The following is a 23,461-nucleotide window of genomic DNA, read 5'->3' as shown; positions in this document are numbered from 1 at the left end:
TGGAGGGAGCCCAGGTTCCGCAGCAGGGTAGTAAGGTCGTTCCAAAGACCTGTGATTCTGAAGAGAAACAATTTTCCCAGTTTGCCTGCATAGCGAATACCGTGTAGAGAGGGGAAGGTTAGTTTATATCTTTGGGCGGGTCTGGTAGAGTCAGGACTCAAGGAGTTATAAGATAGTGGGATTAAGGGAGGAAAGATGCCATGAATGATCTTAAAAGCCAGGCAGGAGCATTTGAAATGGATTCTGGAAATCATTGGGAGCCAGTGAAGTTTGGCTAGGAGTGGGGAGACATGGTCAGACTTGCGTTTTGCAAAGATCAACTTGGCTGCAGTATTCTGGATTAGCTGGAGTCTTTGAAGACTTTTTTTTTGATAGGCTTAAGTAGATGGCATTGCAGTAGTCCTGGTGGAGGTAGTAGAGACAAAGTATCTGAATACAAGAAAGAGATCCAAGATATTAGGCCTATGCTAAGGGAGAGGAGGGAATAGTAGATGGCATGGTTAGGCAGACTGTTAGGTCATATGGTCTTTCTCTGCCTTCATTTTTCTGTATTTCTATATGCATGCAAATAGTTCTCATGCATATTTATTGGGGAAATCCTGAAAACCCAACTCGGTTGAAGTCCTTTGAACACTAAAATTGCCCACCCCTTAGGTAGTGTGTTATGATTAGCACATATCAATTGGCTAATGTAGAATTAATGCAGGAGCCCTTAGGACCTCCTAAATATGAGGTGCTAAGTGCTCCTGTGTTACGTTTTTGCTGGTCTCCCATGCTATAATGGCATTATTAGCACACGACTTGTAAAAAAAAAAAAAAAAAGGAAATGCTAAATTAGCATTTAGCCCCAGGGAAATTCCCACCTTAAACTGTATAAGTGCAAACTTTAGTGCATTTTACAGTAGTAAAAGAGCCCCTAAATGTTGGAAAACAAATACATTCCACAGGGCTCCATTTTAAATTTACCAAGACAATACAAAATCTGAACATGTGTTAATTTCAATAGATTTTTTTGGGATAATACAAGATTTGATAATTAATTTTGAAAAAGGTTTCCCAGTTAGCTCAAAGTATACAAAGATGCTTTATACATATAATATAGTGGGACTGTTTTTTTTTTAATATTTAAAACTTCTATTGATAGATTAATGGTGGATACCTCTGAACAGGCTCCCTGATACAGAACTTGGAGTGCCATTCAACAGCATCTGGTGCCCAGATTCTGTTACAGAATATTAGTGTAACCCATACACTTAGGCATCTGCAATTACACCAACATTATGTGATATGGGCATGCAAAAGACATCCCCTCCCCCCCCCCCCTGTTTCATTTGAAAGAAGCTCTGGAATGAGAAGGCATAGGATGAAATTAAGAGGTGATAGGTTCAGGAGTAATCTAAGGAAATACTTTTTTACTAAAAGGGTGGTAGATATGTGGAATAGTCTCCCGGAAGAAGTGGTGGAGACAGAGACTGTATCTGAATTCAAGAAGGCATGGGATAGGCATATGGGATCTCTTAGAGTAGGGGTGTCAAAGTCCCTCCTTGAGGGCCGCAATCCAGTCGGGTTTTCAGGATTTCCTAATGAATTTGCATGAGATCTATTAGCATTAAATGAAAGCAGTGCATGCAAATAGATCTCATGCATATTCATTGGGGAAATCCTGAAAACCCAAATGGATTGCGGCACTCGAGGAGGGACTTTGACACCTGTGTCTTAGAGAGAGGAAGAGTTCATGGTTACTGCGGATGGGCAGACTAGCTGGGCCATTTGGCCTTTATTTGCCATTATGTTTCTATGTCTTACTAAGCCATGGTAGAGGTTTCTACCACAGTTCGGAGCACTAAATGCTCCGACGATCATAGAATTCTATGAGAGTCAAAGCATTTAGTGCTCCGGGCTGTGGTAGAAACCTCTACCACGGCTTAGTAAAAGAGAGGGATATTGTCTTTATAAGTTGTGCATAACTGGGAGACACACCCATGTCCCACCCATGCTCCCCTTTAGGATAAGTGCTACTTTTTCTCATATATATATGTACACAAAGGGGAGCCTGGTTATAGAATTGTCCTATATATGCATATGCAACAAAGTCATGCACATGGGAAGATTAGGTTCTTACTTCAATAATCTTTCTGGTATATGGGTATATGAGACCTGACTCTAGGTAATATCTCTCTGCTCACGAGTTATGTTGCAGAATAAAATTTCCATTCTTCAACTCTACCTCCTTTACCAGTGACTGTAGTGCTTCCTTCAGTTTGTACCAAAGCAATCGATCACCACTATAACATAAGAAACAAAAAGGAAGGATAAGGGGACAATACATTTCTGTTGTGGTCTGTACAAAAAAAAATTGAACTAAGTTAATTAACACATTGCTTAAACCCTGATGGAATGAACCACCCATCCATCAAATTACAACCAGAACTAACACACTTACCACCTATTTTTTTTTTTTTTTTTTTTTTTTTAATCTGACAGTAGCAAATTTCCAGCTCTGGACACAAACATCTGTCCAAGACAGAAAGCAGGAGAATTCCAGACTGACGGAGCAGGGGCGTCAGGACTCCTCTACCCTTATACCAGAAAGAAGATTATTGCGGTAAGAACCTAATCTTTCCTTCTGGTGCAAAGGGTAAAGGAACTCTGATTGTAGGTGACACACCAAAACAGTCTCTTGAGTCTAGGGCAGGACAGATGAGCCTGCCCTTAAAACCGAGGATCCAAAGCAGTATCCTCTTGCGTCGCACCACATCCATTCTGTAAAACTTTGTAAAAGTATGGAGAGTGGACCATGTAGCTGCCCTACAAATCTCCTCTCAAGTAGAGTTGCCAGAGTCTCTGCCCATGAAGAAGCCACCCCTCTAGTGGAGTGTGCTCTCAAAGAAATTGGTGGCTGTTTCTCACAACCAATGTAAGCTGATATCGCCATACGAATCCATCTGGAAATGTTGCCTTAGATTCTGGCTTACCCAGGCAAGCAGCACTGGTGAGAACAAAAAGATAGTCTGAAAGAAACAAATCATTGGTTAGTCTGAGATAATGGACAAGAACTCTGCACATCTAGCAATCCAACACTTGAAACCCATGGAATGGAACAAGGGCAACCTATCTTCCTGATTGACATGGAAGGCTGACACTACTTTTGGCAAAAATGAAGGAACTGTGCGAAGGGATTCTCCCACTTCTGTAAATCTGAGGAACGGCTCTCTGAATGATAGTGCCTGTATCTCCAAAACTTTTCTCACAGAGACAATGGCTACCAGAAATACTGTCTTCTCTGTCAGATCCAGCAAAGACACCTCCTGCAAAAGTTCAAAGGATGCTTTACTGAGCCCCTTTAAGACAATTTTAGGATTCCACAACAGAAATGGCTGTCTTACTGGAGGGTGCAACTTGAGCCCCCTGTTCAAAAATCTAGTTATGTCAGGATGCAAGGCCAAAGAGCCCTTTTCCACTCAGGATCTAAAACAGGATAGCCATGTAACCTGTATTTTGAGGGATCCCCACTGCCAGGCCTTTTTCGAGTCTGGCCTGCAGAAACTCCAGCACAACTGACACCAAGCTCTTGAAGGGTCTACCTTGTCCTTTACACACCACTGTTTGAATGACTTCTAGGCCTTTGCATAGGCCACAATCATTATTGACTTCTTTGCTCTAAGAAGGGTAGAAATGACCACTTCCGAATAACCTTTTCACACTATAGCTGCATTTTTCAAGAGCCATGCCATAAGATTAGGGCATTCCGCACTCTCCATGGGAGCTGGACCCTGAGATGGGAGATCTCTATGCACTGGCAATTTGAGACCTATGTCCTTTTGAAGACGCACAAGGTCTGTATACCATGGCTGACAGCCATCTGGTGTCACCAGGATTACCAACCCCAGATGGTTAGCTCTCCTTCGAATGACCCAGTCTATCATGTGTCATGGAGGAAATACATACAGTAGTCCCTGTTCTGGTCATGGCTGAACCAGGGCATCTAGATCGGTGCTCTTTGGCTCAAATCTCTGACTAAAGAACTGATCTACTTTCTTGTTCTCCACCGATGCCATGAGGTCAAAAATTGGCTGTCTCCATCGGCGCACTATGCAGTCAAAGGCTTTCTGGGGCAAGGATCACTCCCCTGGGTCCAAGGTCTGCCAACTGATATAGTCAGCTTGAACATTGTCTATTCTTGATAAAGGTGCTGCTGAGAGCGCCTGTAGGTGGCGTTCTGCCCAATGGAACAACAACTTGGACTCCAGGTACAGTGGAGCAATTCTGGTGCCTCCCTGTCGATTGACAGACTTTGCCCTCCAGGGTTTTCTCCATTGTGTGTAATGCAAGACAAATTGCTCTTAAATCCAGATAGTTTATAGACAACTTCCTCTGTTACAGAGTCCAGCAGCCTTGCACTGGGTGACCGAGGCAATATCCCACCCCAGCTATAGAGACTAGCATCTGTTGTCACAATTACCCAAGACAAAATGCGAAGAGGCATGTCTCTCGCCAATGACTCTGGCTATAGCCACCAAAGCAACCTCTATTTAGCTTCCGCTAACCAGTCTAGCTATTTCTGGAACAAATCCCTCTGCTCAGACCATCAGGACAACAGAGAATCTTGGAGAGGTCGCATATTAGCCTATGCCCAAGGGACTACCCTCTATAGTCTATGTCATGAAGTACATTGAGTACCTGCCAAGCTTGATTCTGCGTAAGGTATGGGTTCTATGGCTTGAATATCTAAGTCTTTGTACTATCGCTTGGAATTTGACTGTACGGCTGAAACTACAAAGTAGTCCACTAGGGGGTAACTAAACTCTAGTTTATTCAAGCTGGATACAATCTCCAGCACCTAGCAGTCTGAGCTGATCCGCACCCATGCCTCCCAATGGGCCATTAACCTCCCTTGCAACTATTGACTTGGCATCACAGCTATTGACTTGGCATCACAGACTTTTTGGAGGCTGTTGTGGTGTGCGGTCCAGAGGACTGAGTGCATCTAGCATTTCCATACCGCTGCCAAGAACCCATCCTCCGGAGTACTGGTGAAAGAACCTTGAGCCATGAAAATTACCCCAATTAGACCTTCTAGGGGCACAAGGTCTGCTGTTTGGAAGAGTCTTAGATTGACAGTTAGCCAGACTGGCCATAACATAGGTCATCCAATCCTTTACCAAAAATCATCTGTACTTTTAGAGTGGCTTTCAAAGCCGAATCTCCTGCCCATTGCCTGATCCAGGAAAAGCTAAGCCCAAGGCTCCTGGTCCCTCCCTCACATGCCCTGTGGCACATAAATGCTCCTTAGCCAACCATTCAGCACAAATCTGGCATGAAATAGGGATATTACAGTCTGAGGAGGAGTCCACCCCAACTGATTTTAAGTAAAATTGAAGGGTATGTCACCTGACTATCTTTACCCCCACTTCAACCTGAACTATAATAATAAGAGCTCCCGCAAAATAACTATGTTCGCTTTCCCCTCACTGAAAGCATGTCATCTTAAAAGATTCCTTGAACGAACCTTCTCTTTTCAAGCGGCCAAACTAAACTAACGGCTCGCCCAAATTATACTTGACGCCTCTTCATACCTCCACTTTAGAAAAAAGCTCAAAACTCTACTTTTCAATGGACCAAATCCTTAATGCTCCCCTCTTCCGCCTTAACGCTCCCCCTCTCCACATTAGAAAACAGATCGAACACTCTTCTTTGCATCAGACCAAATCCTTAACTCTCCCCTCCCCCCCTCAACACGGCCCACCTTTCTTTACTTTTTCCCCCTCCTCCCCCCCCAAGATCCCTGCCCCCTCCCTCTCATACAATATGCTTTGTTCCCCCTCTCATAAATTCAATTGTACTCTCTTACAGTACATACCGTATGTGCTCTGTATTAGCCCTTCCTTCACTTAAATTGTCAATATAAACTAGTTTTTGACCCTTTGATTGACTTGTTATGTTCTTCTTTTTTTTCAACTGCACTGTATGTAACTCTTCTATTTGTTGTGAACCGCCTAGAACTCCCTGGGTATGGCGGTATACAAAAAATAAAATTATACAAAAAAAAATAAAATTATTATAACAAAAATCGGGAAATTCAAGATGGCCACCACACCAGCATGGTTGCGCCAAAAATGGTCTGGGAAAACCAACCCAAAAAGTAAAATAAATTCTGTAAGGGGTTTTTGGAAGTGAGGGACCCTATATCCAGCTCCAGAAATGTTCCAAACATGCACTTTTAGAGCCCTCCCCCCATTTTCCTATAGACTTAAACAGCCTGTCTGTGCTGGTGCAAGCCTGCTTCAGCTTTCTCAGAAGCTGGTATCCAGAGAAGATACTGCCTCAGTCAGCCAATTCAAGTCCACATGTTGCGATCTTCAGGCTGCCAGCTGGACGAAGTCAGACTGAGACTTCAACCCCAATGACTCCATGCAACAATGGGGGGAGGAAAATGAAGCCGGCACCTGCTAAAGCCTGACCAAACTAAAACAGGGGCTAAACAGCCTATGCTCAAGCACCTAATAAATCAGGATGCAAGCTAGCATCCAGGAGATCAGACCCCAAAGCTCCACAAGTCCTAATGCAGGCCAGCAAGACAGTTACACCTAGGGGCTGCCCAGCTAGTTCCAGACTAGAGAACGACACGGTGACAAAATTCATCACCGTTCCCGTCCCCACGGAAAATAATCCCATGTCATTTTCTAGTGTCTATTTCAACCTCAGTCCTTCTACACCAGCATTCTTCAAAGCAAAGTTTGCAGGTCAGTGGTTGTGGTCATTCATATTCTGATTCTTCCCTCTCTCCTTAAAGAATGACGTGAAGATGGTTTCCCGCGGTTATCCGCGGGGACGGGAACGGTGATGAATTTTGTCACCGTGTCATTCTCTATTCCAGACTTCTTTCCCAGAGTTTGCATCCTCTCCCAGGCAGAGCTGCCCTAGGGCCTCTAGGAACCTCTAAAGCCCTGTAAAACCTCTGGATTTGAATAATAAAAATAAAAAAATCCCCCCAAATAAAAAAGAATGAGCAGAACAGATCAGAATACCACCTTCTCAACTCACTTTCAGAAAAAACAAATGAAGGGGGTACTACTGCCACTGGTGAAGGAGGTGAAGTTGAAGAATGTAAATTTCATCCTTCTGCAATACAACTTGTGAGCAGAGAGATATTACCTACAGTCAGGACTCCTTATAACCTTTGCACCAGAATCTCACTATTATGAAAGACATTTATTTTTCAGTAAAAAGGTGCTTTCTAGTAGTTCAAGTACATGTGCTATCAGTCCTGTTGGCAACAGAGAAAATGCAAGTATGCTGTGGAGCTTTCTGCTACAAATAAGGTACTGGAAAAACAATGCTAATAATACAACTTGAAATTTAGCAAATGGTTTACAAACTGATTATGTGGCATATTTTTGTATACAAGTATAAACACTGAGAAGTCAGTATTAAATTCAGATTAAGTGGTAACCTTAAGTTGGGCAGCATATAGAATACTAGAGAACTGAATTCAGAATTAGGAGCCAACACATCTAAGTAACTTTTACAAGCTTATGAAATATATAATACAGCTGAGGTAACAAGCAGCAATAAACTGGAAAATTCTGAAACTAATAACCTACAGGAAACCCAATAGATTTTCCTTTACTGCACATTGTGTTTCATAATAAAATTGACTACAGAATGATTTGTGATTCATTTAGTTTGCTGGTGACAACTCAGTAAAATTTGATCAGGTTATCGTCATCCTCTTTAAGTTGTCAACTTCCATTGCAGCAGAAAGACATAATGCTGCAATTCCCCAGAGCAAGAATAACTAATCAAACAGCTTTTAACTTTTGTGGTGCAGTCTGTGGGATTATTATAATTCCATATCATACCTACTTAACTCATGACTACATTTCTTTATGTATCACTGATTTCCTGTATTACATTGCAATACTGCAGACATCCTTTAAGTTAATCACAAATATGTTATATAAAGAAGCAAAAGCTGTAATTAATTCTAATGGAGTGAAGACTTACAGTGTTGTGCTACATAAAGTAGACTCAAGCTTATTTATGTATGATCATAATTTAGCAATAAGTAAGGTCAATACTGTATTTTCTAGAAATAATCTAAGCCTGAATTTCAGAATACTTTAACTATTGTATAGCACGGCCAGTTAAAAAAATAAAGAGGAGAAAATATCGTCTTAAATATGCTGGCAATTTTAACAGTCTTCAAGCACAGTTTTTAATCTAACCCACAGTATATGTGCACTTTAATTTGGTCTGAATATCAAATTATATATAGATAAGTATATGTACATACATGTGCTGCTTTCTAACAAAAAAAATATCTGAGTTAGCATTTACTCAAACTTCTTGGTACATCTTCAGCCTTCTAAATATCAGCTGTCAAATTGTTAGCAAGGATTACATGGTATACAGGAGAGACTTCAATAATGCTGCTTAGGTTCCATCTTGAAAACCATCTTCAGTATAAAAACATATGAAAAGCATTTACAATAAAAATGAACCATACCTGAAAATACTGGTACCAGAAAATCTATTCATTTTAACTTGTTCCATACCATTCTAAGAACCAGATCAGCAGCATAGAAAGAACAAGTGTGTATAATAACATTATGGAAATGCTACAGCAGTCTTATTTTTGGCAGAAAATTACTTAATCTAGCTAATAATTTATGTACTGCACAAAATGAACTGAATCTAAGAAAAAAATGAATTCTGTATTTAAATAGTAATTAAAAATGCAGTCTCTCGGAAATAACAAATAGTATAAAGCAAAATGTCAATGTAAAAAATAAACTATGACACTTAAAATTTAACTTCCAAATTACAGAGTTGTTTAAATGTATAATTATTTAAAGAATAAAAGGCACTGCTGGAGAGAACCAATGGGAAACTTAAAAAGCTAGAATTTGCTACACAAACATGAGTTCTTTAGTTTTGAACTGTGTATGTCACAGAACAAAACAAATAACCTGTTCAATCATGTCTTCATTAGCATTAGTACTGATATATAATCATAATTCCTTGCATTAAAATTGGCATGTACATAATATACTATACATTGTCCTCCTAATGGAAACAAATGGAGCTGTACCATAGTACAGTATTGTAGCACACATGGAATCACTTTGGTTGGTCAGTGGATTGGTTCCACATAATTGGCTGGGTACAAGCCAACTTGTCCATTCTCTAAACGTCCTTTGCACCAACCCTGCTCATCCTCATCTTCTATTTTAGTTAGTTCTTCTCCTGAAAAACAAGTTTATACTTTAGCAAACTGAATTGTAACAGTTCTGCAAAACTACTGTTAAGTTTAAGGATTACTTAGTAGAGTTTCTATCCTTTATCCATTCCCACTACTCATCAGACATGCCAGAGCTGAGATCAGAAATATGAAAAGGGACCCAAATGCTGCTAGTACGCATTGTCTCCTTCAGTTTCATGTAAGCTTGGATTCCTTGTAGTATGGGAGCCCAAGGAAATTTTCCTGGCAGCATCCCATCTCCTCAATGCCAGCCCTCCTTTACTGGAATACTGCAAACCTAAATTGTTCTTGGGAGAGGAATATATGAAGTAGAGTAGCAACCCTATCGGTAACTATAATAGATGCAACAGAACAGGGGCATTTATTTATTTTTTTGACTTACTGGATTTATAGGGATGGGAAGATTAGGTTCTTACCTCTATAATCTTCTTTCCAGTAGACGAGTATAGTAGTTTGGAATATAGGTTTTATCCCCATAACCATGGGAAACGTGCAGAAGACATTAAACAGATTCTTTAGCTCTGCTTTCTTGTGTCATTGGGCAGTACCCTTCTCCCTCAGCTTGTACCAAAGCAATGGATAAATTCTAAATAGATAATATAATAAGGATGGCATGGGGAACTCCCTTACAAAGTTAATTTTGTTCTGCTCTGCAGTCAAAACAAGTAATCAATCAAATGATAACAAAACCAAGGTAGAAAATAACCCACCCGAGTGCAACCAGCATTAACATTTATACAGCATTTCTTGTTTCTTATAAGCTTTTGATAGATATTTTATCACTCTTCATTTCAGCTAGATGGGCAACCCTTGAGCATTTCTTTACCTCTTGGTGGCCCAAAGACAAGCATCTGGAACTCAATTGAGACCTTAAGCAGGAGTACTCTTGTCAGGGTGGGCTCTCCAGACTACTGTACCCACCTACGAAAACGCTGGCAACCGAACTTCCTGATTTACATGAAGTGCCGACATCACTTTTGGCAGGATACTCCAGCCTCTGTAAACTTGAGGAAGGGCTCCCTACATGAGAGCCTGAAGTTCTGACACCATTCTTGTCAAGGCAATAGCTACCAGAAAACCGTCTTCACGGTGAGATGCATTAGCAATGCCTCCTGCATAAGGTTCGTTCAGAGCCCTACTGAGGGTCTGCAAGATAATATTAAGACTCCATGTTGGAAATGGTCATCTCATGGGAGGATGCAAACCTAACGTTCCCTTGAGGAATCTAGCTATATCAGGATGAGAAGCCAGATATCCCGTTTTCCTCATTGACAAAAGCATGAGAGGCTTGCCACCTGTACCCTGAGCAAACCAATTGCAAGGCCCTTCTGGAGCCTGTCCTGAAAAAATGCCAGGATAGCTGAAATTGGGGCCGCAAACCAATGCTAAAGATGCTATCATCACATAAGAACATAAGAATTGCCGCTGCTGGGTCAGACCAGTGGTCCATCGTGCCCAGCAGTCCGCTCCCACGGTGGCCCTTAGGTCAAAGACCAGTCTAATTGAGTCTAGCCTTACCTGCGTACGTTCTGGTTCAGCAGGAACTTGTCTATCTTTGTCTTGAATCCCTGGAAGGTGTTTTCCCCTATAACAGCCTCTGGAAGAGCGTTCCAGATTTCTACCATTCTCTGGGTGAAGAACTTCCTTACATTTGTATGGAATCTAACCCCTTTAACTTTAGAGAGTGCCCTCTCGTTCTCTCTACCTAGGAGAGGGTAAACAACCTGTCTTTATCTATTAAGTCTATTCCCTTCATTATCTTGAATGTTTCGATCATGTCTCCTCTTTTCAAGGGAGAAGAGGCCTAGTTTCTCTAATCTCTCACTGTACGGCAATTCCTCCAGCCCCTTAACCATTTTAATCACTCTTCTCTGGAGAATAGTAATAACCCCCTTTGAATCTCTTTACTCTCTTGCACGCTCAAGAGCCATGCCATAAGTCCAAAGTGATCTGGACTATCCAATGCAATTGGTCCCTGCAAAAGAAGATCTGGAAGTGGCTGTAACTTGAGACACTTGTCCTGCTGCAGCAGAATTAGATCTGCATACCAGGGGTGTTGCGGCCAGTATGATGCCACGAGAACTACCACACCATGATGTTCCACTATTCTTCGAATGATCCAGCCTATCATTGGCCATGGAGCCCTTGTGTAGGCCAAGGTTGTACAAGCGCGTCCATGTCAGCGCTTGCCATGTCGAATCTGTGGCTGAAGTACTGAAAGACTTTCTTGTTATCTGCTGACACCATCAGATTGAAAGTCATCCTCCCCTAATGTTTCACAATATTGTTGAATGCCCTCTAGGATAGGGAACACTCCCACTACGTGAACCGCCATTATGGCCTGCAGATGACTTTCCGCCCAACGGAGCACTCTTGGTGCCTCCTTGCTGATGTAAGCCACCACTGTGGCATTGTCCAAAAAGACTGATTGCCTGGCTCCAGGATTACCTCCAGTGTCTGCAGTGTTAGACAAATGGCTCTGAGTTCTAATCTATTGATTGACCATTTTATCTGAGAGGATAACCAGCAGCCCTGAACAGGCAAATCCTTGCAAAGACCTCTCCATCCAGAATGGCATCTGTCATCAGTGTCACCCAACACAAGATGCAAAGATGCACTCCCTTGGATAGAGTCTCCACCTGGAGCCACCACTGTAATTAACTCACTTCCACCATCCAGGGTAATGGCATCAGGAGCAAATCCACCTTTGGAGGTCAGTGGGACAGCAGAGCATTCTAAGAGGGCAATGACCAAATACACAGTTTCCATAAGGAACCAAGGCACTCTTAGGCATGCATCGACATACTCCAGATCTAGAATCGGCCTGCAGTTGTATGAGTTTTTCCTAAGCACGATAAAATATATGGGGTATCTGCCCGAGACTGAGACAGGCTCCATGGCCCGAATGTCTAGTAGATGTTTTACTGTTGCCCGGATTTTTGCTGCTTTCTCTGGCCTTCTGTCTGGGGAATCCACAAAGAAATCCTAAAGTGGATGACAAAAACTCAAGCTCTTTGAATGATTTCTAGCACCCATAGGTCTGAACAAATCTAATTCCAGGCCTTCCAGAACTCATGAGTCTCCCTCCTATTCGGGGGAGCTTGGGCAGTCACCTGACATCACTGTGACTTCTTGGTGGAGGCTGCTGCACAGGACCCCTGATGTCTGATGAATTGGAGAAACTCAAACAAATCTCTGTAACACTGAAAGATGTAATTTGACAAATTGAACAGTAGCAAATCGTCTGGACCAGATAGTATACATCCCAAAGTGCTGAACTTGCAGAGCTATTGTTAGTAATTTGTAATTTTTCTTTAAAATCCAGCATAGTACTGGAAGACTGGAGGATGACCAACATGATGCCAATTTTTTTAAATGGTTCCAGAAGTGATCTGAGAAATTATAGACCGGTGAGTCTGACGTTGGGGCCAGGCAAAATGATAGAGACTATTATAAAAAACAAAATGGCAGAAAATATATACCATAGCCAGAAATATCCCAAGATTATAATAACAATAATAATAATAACTTTATTCTTATATACCGCCAACAATCTTGCGACTTCTAGGCGGTTTACAGCAAAGAATATTGCAATGTACATCTGATAGTAACAGCATTAATGATAATAACAACAGTTATGTACTGTAGGGTCGTTAAGTACCTTTCGGTTTGCACAGGGTTGGAAGTTATTGATTGGGGTTAACAGTTTACAAGAACAGATTTGGGGAGTGATTACGAAGGGGGTTATTGTCCTTGTTCGTTGCCTAGGTATTTTGTGAACAGGTATGTTTTCAGGTGTTTCCTGAATTCTCCATAGTTGTTTGTGTGTGTAATTAGTTTATCTAAGTCTTTGCCCCATAAGGCTGCTTGATAGGATAGAAGTTGTTGATGGTATCTCTTATATTTGCATCCTCTGGCTGGTGGGGAGACGAATTTCAGGTGTAATCTTCTCTCATGTCTGTTGGTTGGGTATGAGAAGAGGTCTGTTATGTATTTAGGGGCTAGACCTGATAGTACTTTGAAGCATAGACATCCCAGCTTGAACTTCGTGCGTGCCTCCATTGGTAGCCAGTGCAGGAGTTGGTAGGAAGGGGTTATATGATCGGACTTCTTCAGCCCGAAAATCAGCCTGACTGCTGCATTTTGTATCAGTTGTAGTCTCTGCATTTGCTTCTGGGAAATTGCCAGGTGGGTGATGTTACAATAATCAAGGTGGCTTAATATTAGGGATTGTACCAGTATTCTGAATGCTGAAGCGTCGAAGTATGCTCTTATGGACCTAAGTTTCCAGAGAGTGAAGAACCCTTTTTTGACTAGGGAGTCCACATGGTCTTTCATAGTTAGACCTTGGTCTAGTATTACCCCCAGAACCTTCATTGTTGGTTGGATGGGGTAGTTAAGATTGTTTATGCGTAATGATTTTGTCGTGATATTTGAGAGTGGCGAGGCTATAAAGAATTTAGTTTTATCTGAATTGAGTTTCAGTTTAAATTCTGAGGTCCATTGTTCCATCAGGTTTAGTGCTTGTGTTGCTGTGGGGGTGATATCGGAGGGAGAAGTATTGAATGGGATAATGATTGTGAAGTCATCCGCGTAGCTGAATACTTTTATACCCTGTTGGGCCAGCTGCATGCCTAGTGAAGATATATAGACGTTGAAGAGTAGTGGGGATAGAGGGGACCCCTGTGGAACGCCAGATGGGTTTCTCCATGCTTTAGAGAGGCTGCAGTTGAAGCGTACTTGATAGGTGCGGGATGTGAGAAATCCTCGGAACCAGTCAAGTACTTCACCTCCGATGCCGATTGCGTCTAGACATTGTAGCAATTTTTTGTGATCCACCAGGTCAAAGGCCGAGCTCATGTCAAATTGCATGATTAAGGCATTATGTCCCTTGCTGAGTAAGTTGCGTGAGTATTCTAGGGTTGCTGCGATCACCGTCTCTGTGCTAAACAGAGGTCTGAAGCCAGACTGGGTTTCATGTAGTAGCGAGAACTGATCAAGGTAGTCCATCAGTTGGGTGTGTACTAAACCTTCCATTATTTTTACGAAGAATGGAATGGATGCTACCGGTCTATAGTTAGTTACTAATGATAGGGATTGTTTATGATTTTTTGGAATTGGGGTGATTATAATGTGACCGTTTTTCGTTAGGAATTTTCCGTTTTTGAAGTTATTGGTCATATTATTCCACAGTGTTAGTTTAAAGTCTAATGGCGCTGCTTTCATAATATTGGGGGGACAGGGATCAAGGATGCAGTTTGATTTAGTATATTTGTTGTAAAGTTTTAAGAAGTTGCTCCATTCTAGATCCTGAAAGGAGTTCCAGAACATATCCGCTGGTATTTCATTTGCATGTATGTTGGTTATTTGATTTCCATATGTGTTGTTTGTTGGGCAGTTGTTTCTTAGGTTCACAATTTTTGAGTTAAAGTGATGTGCTAGATCATCTGCTGTTGGAAGTTTTGTGTTGTGTTTGGATTGGATGTGGCGTGTGGTATCAAATAAATTTTTAACCAAGTTGAACAATTCGTGTGTGTTGATTCTTTTTGAGCTCGTGTCGGATGTATGTATTTTGGATGAGTAGAATATTTTTCTTTTTTCTTTTATCAGTTGTTTGTAGTCCTTTATGTTTGATTTCCAATTATTCCGGTCTGATATTTCTCCTGTTTTATTCCAGATCCTTTCTAGTCTTCTTACCGACTGTTTCATTTTTAATAGGTCAGAGTCGAACCAGTTATTATATTTGTTTGAGTGGTTTGTTCTGTTTCGTTTAGGAGCTATTTTGTCTAGGATGGATGTGCTAGTTTTCGTCCATTGTTCCCAGAACTCATCCCCTTCGTTTATCTCCTCGCACGATTCGTAATGCGCCCAGTATTCCTCTGGGTTTATGTGTCCCCTTGTGAGATGTTCTTTTTTTATTATCTTTGGGTGAGGTTTTCTTTTGGTTGGTTCCAGATTAGGTTGAAGTAGTAGGTGAAATGATCGGACCAGATGTCGTGGTGCCAGATACCGTCGGATATAGAAATAGTGGGATTTAGAATTTCTTTTGAGGACATGGCTACCAAGTCTAACTGATGGCCTTTTTCGTGAGATTGTGTGGATGAAGGGAGATTGTAGTTGAGTGAGGATAGGAAGTTTTTGAAATCTTTTGTGTCAGGATTGTCCTCGTTCTCTAAGTGTAGGTTTGCGTCTCCTACTATAATATTGTAGGGCGGGGTGATTGAGTTATGTAGAATGAATTCGTAGAAGTCTTCTCTGGCCTTTGACCAACATTTTGGCGGGACATAAAATAGAATGCAGGTGAGGTATTCTTCTAGATCCTTGTTACTAATTTTGCATGCTAGTGTTTCTAATTGGTTGGTTGTATTGGAATCTACTAATTTAAGTTCAAGTTCTTCCTTGAGGATGACTGCCAATCCTCCCCCTCTTAGGAACCTCTGCAGCACTGAAAAGCCTCGTAAATTGTCCAAAGAAAACAAGTATAATTGAAAAATAAACACGAGCAGAAAAGACCAGCTCCTACCATCTTGCTTGCAGAGAGACAACTGTGGTATTGAAGAACAGCCTAGAAGAATGGGAAATGAAGCAAAAGAATGCTAATGAAGCTCTCTACAAGAGTTCTCATGAGAAGGGATTGACTACCCACAGGTTTGGGAATAGAGTTATCTGTCGCACTAGAAATAATGGAAAGGAGCTGCAGGACAAGGATAGAGAGAAGGGGATATACTGGACTATAGAGCGAGTGGGGAGAGAGGAAGATGCTATACCACATGGTTAATGGGCAGGGGTTGAAGAAATATGCTGGAACCCTTTTGGGGTGGTGAGAGGAGATGTTGCACACCAGGGAGGGAGAATATAAGGAGACAGGGTAGATGTTATATTTGGGAAGGGGCAGAGATAAGAGACAAGGAGGTGGACACTAACATGGGTTGGGTAAAAGAAAGGTTTGATGTGAAGGCTGGAAGAAGGCAACTGACTGGCAGATGCTGGGGCTGATTTGAGGAGAAAGGGACTGGGGATTGAGTTGGGAGAAAGGGAAACAAGAGGACAGATTATCAGGGATAAAAGGCATGTGCAGTGGAAGGTGATGATGGGGGGGAGCAAATAGGAAAGGCAGGGTAGGTGAGCAGAAGGGTGAAGGGAATTTGTGGGAGAAGCAAGGCAATAGATATTGGGAAAAGGAAGAAAGAGGCAGCAAGCTATGATGATGATGAGAGGGTAGAAATTAGAAAGTAAAAAGGGAAATGAGTCTGCATAAAGGGGTAAGACATAAGAAAAGGGACTATAAGTAGAGAGGGGAGAGAGAGGGAAGAAACGGGGTTGGTGAGAGGATGAGAATTAGATGAGGCTGGGTAAGTTATGAGTAAAGAGGGTTGAAATGGGAAGACTAGATGGTTGAAAGACGAGAATAAAATAAAGGGGTGGAAATAGGAAGACTAGATAAGCAGAGCTTGAGGAGAAAAAGGAGGAGCAAGATTCAGCTAAAAGAGTAAAGGAAGATTTTAAAAAATGGGAGAAAAAGATGAAACAGAAAGTTAGTGTCAGAGATGGCTGAACTTTTGTTTTGCTTTTCAGAGATGGCTGAACTTTTGCTGAAACAAGGCTGCCCTGTGAACTTCTAAAAGCTAAGTTACTCAGCATTTCATATTCTGCTCTTTTCACTGGTTTTCAGCATTATATCTGCTTAATTTCTCTTCTCCTCCCTGTTTCTTACTAAAAAAAAAATATAAAAAAGCACAAAAAAATAAATCCTTCTCTTTCCTCTGTTAAATCTTATTTCCTCTTCCTGCATTTTTGTTTAAAATACTGTGTTTTAGGTGGTATAGAGCCTATATTTCTGGTGCCTGTGGCTCAGTGTGACTAAGGTAGGGGAAATCTGTTATAAATCCTGTGTTTTAGGGTAGCACTGATAGAACCTGCAGTTTTGTTTAAAATACTGTGTTTTAGGTGGTATAGAGCCTATATTTCTGCCTTACTTGTAGTCTTACTTATAGTCCCACCAACCCCAGGGACCACTATTCATATATAGAGACCCATATAATCAGGACTACTCAAATCAAGTCACTTCACAACCAATCAAGATGACCTTTATTCTATGCAATCACTGTGGTGCTTTAATTCCAAGACATACTATTTGGAGGCTTAAGGCTTGCCCCATCTGTCTTCAACTTGCCAGTATTAAGGAGGAGCTCTGCAAACTTAAACAGGAATTGAATACAATTAAAGCAGCTTCCATCACTCCACAAAATCATACCAACTTACCACCTCTACCTCAAAGAATAAAACAGCCCAGGAATAAATGGGTCACAGTAGGCTCAGGAAGACTGCGACATATAACACAGAAACATCCACCTTCACTAATATTACCTCTACAGAATTCCTTCGCTCCACTAGTGCACTGCAATACTCAGGAAAACAGAAGGGAGGTGGGACTTGAACCAATGAAGGAAACTCAAGAGAACAAGAGCACCCTAAGTACAAATAAAAAAGCCAAAAACAGAAAACTATTACTGTTGGGGGATTCCATCATCAGAGGCATTAACCTTGGAACACAGGGCGAGGAGACCAAAATAGTGAAATGTCTTCCAGGATCCTCAGCTACCAGGAGTTCCAGGCAAATACTGACTATAATTAAGGAAGAAACTAAGGATTTTAACACTGATGTTGTTATCCATCTGGGAACAAATGACCTGGCCAACAACTCCACACTTGCAGCACAGAAAGCTTTTCGGGAGCTTGGTGAGGGCGTGAAACCTTTTGTAAAGACTTTAGCTTTTTCTGAAATACTGCCTGCATATGGAAAAGGAGAGCAAAGAGTGAAAAACACAGAGGACTTTAATAGATGGCTCAGAGCCTGGTGTCATCAAGAAGGCTTCAGGTACATAGGAGGATGGGGAAATACATGGAAGGACAAGAAGCTATATTGCACTGATGGGTTACATATTACTACAGCAGGAAAAAGAAACCTTGCAGAGAAATTTAGACAATATTTTTCTAGGCATTTAAACTAGAAGGTGGGGGTGGTGTATGTACGAAGCACAATTATAGAGACCACCCCCGGCAAAAGAAAAGATGTGATAGTAGTAAAGGCTGCAACATAAGCAATATCAGCAACTCATTTCTTAGTATTGCAACGGAAAGTGAAACGACACAAAAATCCATACGAAAAAGGAGATTATCGCTGAAAAATAGCTGGAAAGCGATGACCACAAATGCTCGCAGTCTAAGCAACAAAGTTCATGATCAGCAAGCCCTGATATTAGAGGCAGATCTAGATATTGTTGCTATCACAGAGACATGGTTCAGTGAATCACATGGATGGGATGCAAACATACCGGGATATAATCTTTTTAGGAAGGACAGAGATGGTCATAAAGGTGGAGGAGTAGCTCTCTATGTAAAGATCAATATCCAAGCGACCGAAATGCAAGGGACCTGGGGAGAGGAAGAAGCGATATGGATTGCTCTGAAAAGAGAAGATGGAACTTCTATCTACGTGGGTGTAGTCTACAGACCTCCGACTCAATCGCAGCAAATTGATAAGGATCTGATTGTGGATATCCAAAAGTTTGGAAGGAAAGAGGAGGTTCTGCTGTTGGGAGATTTCAACCTGCCGGATGCGGACTGGAATGTTCTGTCTGCGGAATCGGAAAGAAGTAGGGAGATTGTGGATGCCTTTCAAGAGGCTCTGCTCAGACAAATGGTGACGGAACCCACAAGGGAAAAAGCGATATTGGATCTGGTCCTCACAAATGGAGAGAGTATCTCTAATGTTTAGAATCTGCATGTTTAGATTATGTACAATCGTTTACTGCATGTTTATTGCCGGTCCAGTAAGAATAGCCAGCACGTACAGATTGATACTGCATGTCTAATAGGTATAATATTATGTAAACGCATGTATAACCGCTAGCTTAATAAACATAATAATACATATTTATCGCCGGTCCAGTAAGAATAGCCAGCACGTACAGACTGATACTACATGTCTAATAGGTATAATATTATGTAATATTATGTAAACGCATGTATAACCGCTAGCTTAATAAACATAATAATACATAACCGCAAGTACAATCAACTAATGCATGAATAGCCTGCAACCGCATGTACAATCTGTTATTGCAAGACTTGCCCAATTAATGCATGAATAATTAATATATGTTACTGCATGACCTGATACTGCTTGCACAACCAACCACTGCTGTCTTACTCCACATACTTTACCGTATGTTCACCAAGTTCCCCTACTTAACCTGCTCACAATTCAACTCAGTTCCCTACACTCAACTTACTCGCTTACACAACCAGTCTCACTCTACCTCTACCTCTCTCTAGTGTCCACGGACGGCCTCTTCCAATAGTCCCTACTTCTCTCAACCCGAACCGCACTCCTTGCCACACAATATGGCAATCTGCTATAAACAACAACTACTTTTAGGGATTCTATACCTAATATGCTCTAAATGCTGGGGCAATGAAGACAACCCCCCCCAACACATGCACACCTATCCCATCTCCTGGCTCAGACCAATCGAACTAACTAAGCCCTCCAACCCTCTCCATCCCCTACACAACCAGCCAAAACAAGTCCTTCACCAAATCACAGTACTAAACACCACCCGCAAACACCGCAAACCACACAAGAACAAACCCTGCAACAGAAACATAAAAAAGCTACCATATTCTGAAATCCCTACAGCAAATAATTACGAAAACATTAAGGGATACTACCTAAACACCCGTTCCGTGAGAAACAAAGCCCACATAATAAACGATTGGATACTACAAACAAAACCTGATCTCCTGTTTCTGACAGAAACATGGATGATCTCTGACACCGACACTATCATGAAAGAAATCCTACCTCTGGGATACAAAATTATCCCACTATCAAGAAAATGGAAAAAAGGAGGAGGACTAGCGATCATCTTAAAAGAACACTTTGACTACATCAAGACCGATTCCAAATCCTCAGACAACCTTGAAATACTAACTTGCAAAATCACTAACGCACAGTTAGAAGAAGCATTAATCTCTACTCTATTCTATATCCCACCCAAAAAATGGTCAAGTGCAAAAGAGGAATTCGCTGAATTCCTTACCTTATCTAACCTAAAAGGTACATACAACTTGCTTCTGGGAGACATAAACACCCACCTAGAACAAAAGACAAAACCAGAAACAACAGAAATCGCCAACCTCCTAAAGTCACTGGACTTTCTAAACCCAGACACAGAAATAACCCACGAAAAAGGTCACAAACTAGACTTAATCACATTCTCCCACAAAGAAATTATAGCCCCCATAATACAATATCACTCCGGACCCTGGGAAAAATGTATCTGGTCAGACCACTACATTGGCAAGTTCAATCTACACTGGCTAAAAAAGAATACACAACAAAAAAACAAAAACGCTAACACGAACACAGTAACCAGCCGAGGCATCATCAACCAAACCGAATTCTGGACCCACTACGAGTTACAGCCCATAATCAATGAAACTCAGGACTTCCCCACAAAATGGGAAACTTACAGCAAAGAACTCTTAGACCAAATAGCACCATATAAAACATACAAAAAGAAAAATAGACCACCAAATGAATGGTTTGACTGTGAACTCCTAACCACCAAACAGGGAACTAAGAAAATTAGAGAGAATCTGGCAAAAAAACAAACAATGAGTCAGACAAGTCAAACTGGAAACAAAAAATGAAAATATACAAAAACATGATCAAAGAAAAACGCACTAAACATTATGCACAAAAAATTGGTACTTCAAAAGTAAACAGCAAAGAATTATTCAAACTAGTAAAAACTATAACCGACACAACACAAATATTAAAAAAGGACACTGAGCCCACTCCATCGGCTCAAACCCTAGCCAACTACTTTCAAAATAAAATCACCGAGTAAAAGTAACTCTACCCACATCCACACAGATGCCCTTCAATTCCTGGAACCTCATGACCAAGATCACCAGAGTAGACATGACATGGGACCACCTCGAACACCCAAACTGGCAGCAGTTCCTAAATCTATTTAACAAGTACACCAAAATCCAACTGCCTACTCGATGCATGTCCCCCTAAAATCATGACAGTTACCCCCTCTAGAATTTAAAAAGGAACTTTTTGCATGGCTAACATCCGCTCTTGCAAGCGGAACATTAAATAAAAAAATGGGACACATACTAAATCACCCCAATCCCCAAAGACCAGAAAGCGTCCTCGGCTCTAACATCCAATTTCAGACCCATAGCAAGCATTCCCCTCTTCACCAAAATACAGGAAGGATTGGTCAAACCTTCAACTAGTCAAACTACCTGGACAAATTTTAACCTCCTTAGCGAAAACCAATCAGGATTCAGAAAAGGATTACAACACAGAAACTGTCCTAGCCTCCTTTACTGAATCACCTTTATGATCTCTTTAGCAAAGGCAAAAGCACACTGATCCTACAATTAGATCTCAGCAGCGCGTTCGAACCTGGTAGATCATGAAATCATGCTACGGTGCCTTGAAGCAATGGGGAATTTCAGGAAAGGCAAAAAAATGGTTCCAAGAATTCCTATACAAACAGATCCTACCCGGGTAATCAGCAATGGAAAACTTCTCCAAAACCATGGAAAAAACCCATCAGGCGTGCCTCAAGGTTCCCCCCTATCACCCACTCTTTTTAATATCTACATCGCCTCCCCTAGGTCACCTTTACAAAAACTAAATTTAATACACTACATTTACGCGGACGACATATCCATCCTTATACCCTTAAACGACATCACAAAAGAAATTGTAGATACCCCTCTCAAACACAATGACCGAAATCGATAAATGGGACCACTAATTTCAAACTAAAACTAAACGCAGAAAAAACAAAAGTCTTCCTGGCTAGTCCTAATGACACTATTACGAGAACATCGCTAAAAATTAAACATCCACGAATACCCAATTTCCAAAAACATAAAAATACTGGGTATCCACTCTTGACACTCACCTAACTATGACTGACCACATAAAATTCACTAGTGAAAAAATGCTTTTACACGCTATGGAAACTAAGAACCATAAAAAAATACTTCGACCCTACATCATCCAGTTTGCTGGTACAGGCACTGACCCTATCCCTCCTTGACTACTGCAATATCATCTACCTGGGCATCCACAAAAAGACAATAAAAAAACTGAGATTAATACAAAACACCGCCGTCCGCCTAATTTTCGGACTAAGAAAAAACGACCACATCAGCCCTACTATAAAAAGCTGCACTGGCTTCCAATAGAAGCGAGAATTCTTTTTTAAATTTGCTTGCACCTGTTTCGAGCAAGCCTGGGGACTAGCACCATCATACTACAAAACTCACTTCAGCCTACACAACCCCACTAGAACGACCAGAAACAAAAACATCTTTGCTTACCCAAAGACTACAGGCTGCAGATACAAATCCTTCTTGGACAGAACCTTTAAGTTCCAAACAAACAGACAGCAAATCTGGCTGAAAAAACCACATAAACGAACCCAAAACGACTTATAATGCATTCCGCAAATCGATCAAAAACCGCCCCTATTCGCAAAATTCATTGACTAAAACAGTCCCCCCCCCACTAGGACTCCCCTCTCCCAACAAACGCCTTTCTCTCTCTCAAGAAGCCCCTCTTTTTCAGATCTCCTCTACCCTTAGAACTCCAACTTATGGATGCCCTAAATCTCTCAGATACTCTTTGCCATAGATCTCCAATTAACACGTAAGTTTCCATTTAGACTATCGTACTGCATTAAAACTCCTCGTACGGTATTATATTTAGACTTATTATATGTTACTGTATTTAGACTCACTGTATTATATACTATTGTATTTAGACCGTATTATATGTTATTGTATTTAGTCTCACTGTATTGTATTGTAAGTGGATCTATGATATCGTATTGTATTAAGATTTTTGCTATTCGCTGAATGTCCAGCCTTCTTATAATGTAAACCGCCTAGAAGTCGCCTGACTATGGCGGTATAGAAAAATAAAGTTATTATTATTATTATTATTATAATGTTTGAGTGGGTGCTCACCTGGGTAGTAGCGATCATCAAACGGTTTGGTTTGATATAACGGCTAAAGTGGGAGAGCGGCCCGCACGATACTTAAAGTCCTTAGATTTCAAACGTTACGGACTTTAATACAATGGGAAAGTACCTGAA

General features: G+C 41.2%; 1 protein-coding gene across 8 annotated transcripts in view; it reads right to left on the bottom strand.

Moving 5' to 3' along the window:
- Positions 1–7,486: 7,486 nt before the first annotated feature.
- The window catches only part of PACSIN2 (protein kinase C and casein kinase substrate in neurons 2), a 147,520-nt gene continuing 131,545 nt past the window's right edge, over positions 7,487–23,461 (bottom strand). For all 8 annotated transcript variants that reach the window (XM_033951359.1, XM_033951355.1, XM_033951360.1 and 5 more), the window contains one exon: positions 7,487–9,249. In XM_033951359.1, the coding sequence (XP_033807250.1) occupies positions 9,137–9,249 (113 nt within the window). In that variant the 3' untranslated portion in view covers positions 7,487–9,136. The remainder of the gene's footprint in view (positions 9,250–23,461) is intronic.

Source organism: Geotrypetes seraphini, chromosome 7, assembly GCF_902459505.1.
Source record: "Geotrypetes seraphini chromosome 7, aGeoSer1.1, whole genome shotgun sequence".
Classification (NCBI taxonomy): domain Eukaryota; kingdom Metazoa; phylum Chordata; class Amphibia; order Gymnophiona; family Dermophiidae; genus Geotrypetes; species Geotrypetes seraphini.
This window is presented reverse-complemented; position numbering and strand designations above follow the sequence as displayed.